The following is an 8,052-nucleotide window of genomic DNA, read 5'->3' on the forward strand; positions in this document are numbered from 1 at the left end:
CTCCATTGCTCTAGAGTCCAGTGGCAGTGTGCTTTACGCCACGGCATACGATGCTTTCCATTGCACTTGGTGATGTAAGACTTGGATGCAGCTGCTCGGCCATGGAAACCCATTTCATGAAGCTCTCTATGCACTGTTGTTGGGCTCATCTGAAGGCCACTTGAAGTTTGGAGGTCTTTAGCTATTGACTCTGCAGACAGTTGGTGACTTCTGCACTTCAGTATGCACTGACCCCGCTCTGTCATTTTGCATGGACTTCATGGCTGATATGCTGTTGTTCCCGAGTTGCTTCTACTTTGTTATAATCCCACTAACAGTTGACCGTGGAATATTTAGTAGTAAGGAAATTTCTCTGAAGGACTTATTGCACAGGTAGCAACCTATCACGGGACCACATTTGAATTCACTGATCTCCTGAGAACGACCTATTCTTTTAAAAATGTTTGTAGAAGCAGTCTGCATGCCTAGGGGCTTGATTTTATACACCTATGGCCATGGAGGTGATTGGAACACCTGACTCCAATCATTTGGAGGGCTGGCCGAATATTTTTGGCAATATAGTGTAGAAGGGTACTTTTCCCACAGACACCCAGTCTCAGATCGCACCTTTTCCACTGACCACCAATGCAAAGGTACACTCCCTTTTTTTAGTCTATACTTTACTTCAGGCCATTATTATTATATGTTTCATTTCAGGAGTATCACTGAATCCTATAATCACGTAGAGCATAGGGGTGTTGATCTGTTCTGGGAGTCAGATATGCTATTTATGCCTCATTCTTTTAGTTTGTTTTTATCATATCTACATATATAGCAAAATATACACTCTCAGATCACTTTATTAGGTACACCTGTTCAATTGCTTGGTAACACAAATTGCTAATCAGCCAATCACATGACAGCAACTCAATGCATCCAGGCATGTAGACGTGGTGAGGACAACTTACTTACTTACGTTCAAACCATGCATCAGAATGTGGAAGAAAGGGGATTTAAGTGACCTTGAATGTGGCATGGTTGTTGGTGCCAGACGGGCTGGTCTGAGTATTTCAAAAACTGCTGATCTACTGGGATTTTCATGCACAAACTTCTCTAGGGTTTACAGAGAATGGTCTGATAAAGAGAAAATATCCCGTGAGTGACAGTTGTGTGGATGAAAATGCCTTGTTTGTGTCAGAGGAGAATGGGAATTCGATTTCAGCTGCAACATTCAGATGGTAGAGTAAGAATTTGGCGTAAACAACATAAAAGCATGGATCTACCATCCTGCCTTGTATCAATGGTTCAGGCTGGTGGTGGTGGTATAATGGTGTGGGGGGGATTTTCTTGGCATTACCAATGTGGACCTAATAAAGTGGCCAGTGAGTGTATTTAAGCAGGGATATGAAAAAGATATGAAAACTTAGTTCCTCCCTAAGGAATCGTAGGGTTTCTACAAAAGTTGGTAAGAGTTCCTTTATCAATGAGCAATTTCTGTCTCTAGGATATGCTACTACTGGCCACAATAATCTGTTTCTGTATATATTAGAGGAGAATTCTTCACAATGCCCACCGATGTAAGGACCATTCATCCCTCTGACCACCAATGCAAAGAGAATTCTATGCATTGACCACAAATCTAAGGGGCATTCTTCCCACTGGCCACCAATGCAAGGGTTGAATTTCCCACTGATCACCAATGTAAGGGACAGTCTTCCCACTAACCACCAATGTAAACAACATTATTTCCAATGGCTGCGAATATAGGGAGCATTCTACATGTTGACCACAAATGTAAGGTGCATTATTCCCATGGGCCACCAATGTAGGAAGAATTCTACATTTTGACCACCAATGTATGAGGCATTATTCCCATGGGACACCAATGTAAGGAGAGTTCTACATAACAACCAACAATGTAAGGAGCATTCTTCCCACTGGCCACCAATGTAAGGGACATTCTTCCCAATGACCATCAATGTAAGGAGCATTCTTCCCAATGACCATCAATGTAAGGAGCAATAGTCTCAATGACCAGTAATGTAAAGGACATTCATGTTGACTTTTTTATTTCTCATCAGGATATTGGAAGTCATTTGATTTTTTTGATCCATGGGATGTTTAATTTCATCACTACAAAAAGAGAAATTAATGGACATAAAAAATGAGACAAAAGTGACCATGTTTGAGTTTACTGGACTAACTGACGATAAAGAACTTGTCCCATTTCTCTTCATGTTCATTTTTTTAATTTATATTGTGACCCTAGTAGGAAACACAGGGATGATAGCTATTGTCTTCATCTTCTCCAGCCTTCACACTCCAATGTATTATTTCCTGAGTAGTCTTTCTTTGGTGGATATCTTCTACTCCTCGGTTATCACTCCAAATATGTTGTCTCAATTCCTTTCCCTTAAAAAATCCATTTCATTTCTTGGTTGTGCTACCCAATATTATTTCTTTTGTGCATTAGGAAGCTTGGAAGTTATTCTTCTCTCATCCATGTCTTACGATCGCTATGTGGCTATCTGCCATCCTCTCCACTACACCTTGATAATGACCAAGAAGAAATGTTTTGGCTTGGTCATTTATTCCTCCTCCATTAGTTTCATGCAGTCAGTTGTGCAAACTAGTTGTGTGTTCAGTCTTCCATTCTGTGGATCAAGCCTTATTGACCATTTCTTCTGTGACATCTCACCACTGATCAGCTTGTCCTGTTCTGATACTCTCCATTGTCACACAGTAACTAGCGCTCTTGTAGCGGCTTGTGGAATATATTCATTGACAACAATCTTCCTCTCGTATGCTTTAATATTGCATTCAATTTTTAGGATGACCTCTACTAAGAGCAGGCAGAAGGCCTTCAGTACATGTTCCTCACATATTATTTGTGTCTTGGTCTTTGTTACAGCTGTTTTCTTTGTGTATCTTCGTCCTCATTCTGGGGGCTTTGACAAACAAGACAAAGTGGCTTCTGTCTTCTATACAGCAGTGTCCCCAATGTTGAATCCTCTTATCTACAGTCTGAGGAACCAAGAGGTGAAGCGTGTTCTTGTTCATGCAATGAAAACCCCTTTTATGATGTAGGCATAAAGCCCGACTTCAGGCAAAATGTTTTTTTCCAATAAAGTGGAGCTGTGCCCATGCTGCATGGGTTAACTGCTCATTTTCTCTAGGGGTGAACACAGTGAATATACTCACCCAATCCTCAGACTGTAGCTGGCCAGCTAAGACCAGTCCTAGGTTGTTAATATGGTTCACATATATGTGTATACCAAACCTGCCAATAACCTCAGTACAGTATATATGTGCATATGTTAAAGCCAAAAGCAAAATCATTGCTGTAATTTGTCTTTGATTGTTATATGACATTTATATATTCATTGTGTTAGCAGAAGCAGAAAAGGAAAATGTGCCTTTAAGAGTTAGTATAGAGCTGAGCCAATCACAGACAGCCTCACACTGTACAGAGCCTTAACCAATCCCAGCCAGTTTCACATCTATGCCTGTGTAAAACTCCCTGCTAGGATTTTCTAGAGACACATGCTCACCAGACAGAAGAGGAAACAGACAGTTCCAATCAGAAAGCTTTATGGAGACAGAGAAGGCCAAATAGGTATTTAATGCACTTGTGTGTTCCTCTATTGTTTGGCAGTGCAGGTGGATCTGTGTGTTGAAACTGTTGTGTGTGTTTTACTTGTAGTTCCACCGAATATATCTAACGAATTTTACGAATATAACGAATATATCGAACGAACGAACTTATCAAATTGAATATAGCAAATCGAATTTATCAATCTATTGAATCAACCCAATGTAATACAAGTTAAACCATTGTAATATGAAAGAAATAAGCCATTGTAAGCAGTTATATGAAGAAGATTGAAGTTATTAAAGAAGTTAACTAAAGTATTCGGTGTGCTCTTTAAACCTACTGCATCCATAGAGCGGCATTGGAGGAATTACAGAGTAAAGTCAGTCCAATCAAACAAAAGAAACAGCAATTGCATAATTTTTCTAATGCCACAGCGCACTAGGCATTAAAGGGTGCTGCGCCTGCCACACAGACCCTGTGGAAAACAGTGCTCCCCCACATCCAGCAGTGGACTGTTCCTGACGTCTTCATGTACAGAGTCGGTCTATGGGTGTGATGACGTCAGGAACAGTCCACTGCACAAGACCGCTGTACTGCAGGGGGGCAGGAGTCGAAGGGACAGGTCTTGCAGTAGGAGGATTGGAGGATTAGGTGAGTATATCTTGGCTCTCCAAATCCTAGACCAAAATAAGCCAAAACCCATGCAGTGAGGGCACTATGTGGTACAAAAAAAATCCCGGAACATATAAAGCTGCTAAAATTATTATAAAGCAGGCAACTGTATCTATAACTCCTGTGAAGATTCCTGGAGCCTGAAGCACTGTACTATACAATAATAGTCTCTAACAGTTGTGTTACCAGTAATTGTGCCTTGCAACAGGAGGACTGAGACCACCCCTGGAAGGATTAGATTGCACTTGCCCTCATTGTGTCTACACGGGTCCCTGCTTGGCCAGGTGCTTTTGTCTGGATGCCCCACATATATAGGTATCGATTGGCATCGATTTAGGGGGAGGAAATCCCCTAATACTTATTAGTAAATCATTTTTAGCATTCGGGTTCTGAAGTCCAAAGATCTGGTGAGAGCAATCTAAACCTCAAAACTGTATGGACAGAGATACAAACCCTTTGGCATGGTAAAACAGCTTCAATATATGTATTTATTATGTGCATTTAGCTGCTTGCTTGGCAATAACATTTAGCAATAAAAATACTTTAACCGCTTCATTTTATTTCACAATCAAAATTTTATTAGATGATAGATGGCATTGATGGGCACTGATTGGGACTGATAATCTGTATTGATGAGAACTGATAGGTGGCATTGATAGGCACTGATTGGACTAATAATCTGCATTGATGGGTGGCATAGATGGGCACAGATAGGTGGCATTGATGGGCACTGATTGGGACTGATTATCTGCATTGATGGGCACTGATAGGTGGCATACATGGGCACTGATAGGTGGCATTGATAGGCACTGATTGGGACTGATAATCTGCATTGATGGGCACTGATAGGTGGCATAGATGGGCACTGATAGGTGGCATTGATAGACACTGATTGTACTAATAATCTGCACTGATGGGCACTGATAGTAGGTGGCATAGATGGGCACTGATAGCTGGAATAGATGGGCACTGATAGGTGGCATTGATAGGCACTGATTGTACTAATAATCTGCATTGATGGGCACTGATAGGTGGCATAGATGGGCACTGATAGGTGGCATTGATTGGCACTGATTGAGACTGATAATCTGCATGGATGGGCACTGATAGGTAGCATTGATTGGCACAGATAGGCGGCATTGATGGGCACTGATTTGGACTGATAATCTGCATTGTTGGGCACTGATAGGTGGCATTGATGGGCACTGATTTGGACTGATAATCTGCATTGTTGGGCACTGATTGGCACTGATATAGCTGCACTGATGACAGCCTTGCCGGGTGTCGTCTGTCCTTTCCTCACACAGACACATGTGAGGGAAAGACTTCTGATAACCGGCGAGTCTGTTTACATGTGATCAGCTGTTATTGGCCCTTTACTGCGATCTTTGATCACGCCAGATTAGGGTTGCCACCTCATCCCTTTAAACCCGAACATACATTAATTACATGGGTTCTGAGGCTAATTTATTGCAGATAAAGACCTAAGTGAGTTTAATCACCACCTTAATCAGCCACAGAACCCGTGCCATTAATATGTGTTCAAGTTTAAAGGGATGAGGTGGCAACCCTACACCAGATGGTGTGCAGGGAGCGGGGTTCTGAGAAGGCGTCCATTGACACGCTCCCAGACCTAGAAAGCCGCACTCTAGCCACCTTTCAGCTATAGTGAGGTACTAAAGTGGTTTATTAAAACAAGCCCTCACTGACCTCTGCATCTGCATGGACCATGGAGTTATTCCTCCTCAAAGTTCTGAAGTTTCCTTGAGTTTTCCCTTCTTTTCTTCAGTCTATGAAGGGCATATAAGGGCAGATATAGGGTGTAGGGGAATAGAAAAAATGAATTTGGACATTATAGGACATAGAATAGAATTGATTAACCTCTTGGCAGCGGCCACGCGCAGATGTGCGGTTTCCCGGCATCTGGGTCTTGACGCCAAGCGGCTGCACATTTTCGTGCAATTAAGAAAAAGATATGTGCTGAGAGCGCGCACCCTGCATGCTCCCAGTACACATGTCCAGTACTCCGGAAAGGTCCCGATCTCCTCTTTCGATCGGGACCTTTCCCGATCACGTGACTGCCGTGACGGCGAATCACGGCAGTCACTTGGCCCTAAAACACCGCCGTGCGGCTTTTGAAACCCTTAAAGGGCCGGGAGGCGCCGGCGCCAAGGGGTTAAGTAAGCCGCTTCCTGGGTTACGACGTTGGGGTTGATTTGTAAGCTCCAAGGAGCAGGACCCTCGAACCCCTCGTGTATTGAATCGTATTGTTACTGTACTTTCTCGTGTATTGTCTCCCATTGTAATGTACAGCGCTGAGCAAACTGTTGGCGCTATATAAACTCTGTATAATAATAACAATAATATCTTTGCACGTGGAGTTGCACTCATGTTCCTTAGTAAATGTAAATATGGTAAATCTTCCCTTTGTAAAGAACACCCAATAAGGTACAAGAAAAACTTACAAAAAAAACATTTTTCCATGCACATGATTGGATGATGGAAATCAGCAGAGCTTTACCACATCTACGGTACTAGGCTCTGGGCAAAAGAGTGCAACTGCAAAAGTGGATAGTATATTTGCCGGAGTATTTTGGAGATACAAAATGCTCAACAGTAACATTTCCAGTTTTTTAACCACTTCCAGTCCGGACACTTTCCCCCCCTTCCAGTCCGGACAATTTCACCCCCTTCCAGTCCGGACACTTTCACCCCCCTTCCAGTCTGGACACTTTCACCCCCTTCCAGTCTGGACACTTTCACCCCCTTCCAGTCTGGACACTTTCACCCCCTTCCAGTCCGGACACTTTCCCCCCCTTCCAGTCCGGACACTTTCACCCCCTTCCAGTCCGGACACTTTCACCCCCCTTCCAGTCTGGACACTTTCACCCCCTTCCAGTCCGGACACTTTCACCCCCTTCCAGTCCGGACACTTTCCCCCCCTTCCAGTCCGGACACTTTCACCCCCTTCCATTCCGGACACTTTCACCCCCTTCCAGTCCGGACACTTTCCCCCCCTTCCAGTCCAGACACTTTCACCCCTTCCAGTCCGGACACTTTTACCCCCTTCCAGTCCAGACACTTTCCCCCCCTTCCAGTCCGGACACTTTTACCCCCTTCCAGTCCAGACACTTTCACCCCCTTCCAGTTCGGACACTTTCCCCCCCTTCCAGTCCGGACACTTTTACCCCCTTCCTGCCCAGGCCAATTTTCAGCTTTCAGCGCTGTCGCACTTTGAATGACAATTGCGCGGTCATGCAACACTGTACCCATATGAATTTTTTAGCATTTTTTTGACACAGATAAAACTGTATTTTGGTGGTATTTATTCATCACTGGGATTTTTATTTTTTTTGCTATATAAATGAAAATCCAAAAATTTAGAAAAAAAGTATTTTTCTTATAAAATTTTGCAAATAAATAATCTTTCTTCATAAATCTTGGCCAAAATGTATTTAGTTAACTTTTTAGTAAAAAAAATAACCCAAATTAGTTTATAACCAACAATTATAATTAAAAAAAAATGTTTACATTTATATTTTATTTTTTTATATTATTATTTATGTTTTTTGGGTTTTTTTTTAACATACTGTTACCCTAGCACTGTACTGCTTGTGGGGGGTGATGAAGATTTTTTTTCTTTTTTTACACTTATTGCTTTTACACCCATAAAGGCTGTAAGTGCAATCATTTCTCCTTCTCTCTGGCTGCATTCTTGCAGTCATTGAGAAATACTGTGTGAGCTGTGATTGGTCACAGCTTGTCACATGGTTCAAGGCTGTTGTGAATAGCCCTGTACCATGTGA

The 8,052-nt window shown here is 42.5% G+C and overlaps 1 protein-coding gene across 1 annotated transcript; it reads left to right on the forward strand.

The window, feature by feature from the left end:
• The first annotated feature begins 2,050 nt into the window (after positions 1–2,050).
• LOC149449652 (olfactory receptor 5G9-like) lies at positions 2,051–3,066 on the forward strand. The gene has a single exon (XM_089693013.1). It carries the CDS (start codon positions 2,092–2,094, stop codon positions 3,064–3,066), a length of 975 nt encoding a protein of 324 aa, XP_089549139.1. The 5' UTR covers positions 2,051–2,091.
• Positions 3,067–8,052: the final 4,986 nt, after the last annotated feature.

The sequence above is a fragment of the Staurois parvus genome, unplaced genomic scaffold (assembly GCF_062004578.1).
Source record: "Staurois parvus isolate SC_StPar_1 unplaced genomic scaffold, SC_StPar_1.0 ptg000609l, whole genome shotgun sequence".
Taxonomy (NCBI): Eukaryota; Metazoa; Chordata; class Amphibia; order Anura; family Ranidae; genus Staurois; species Staurois parvus.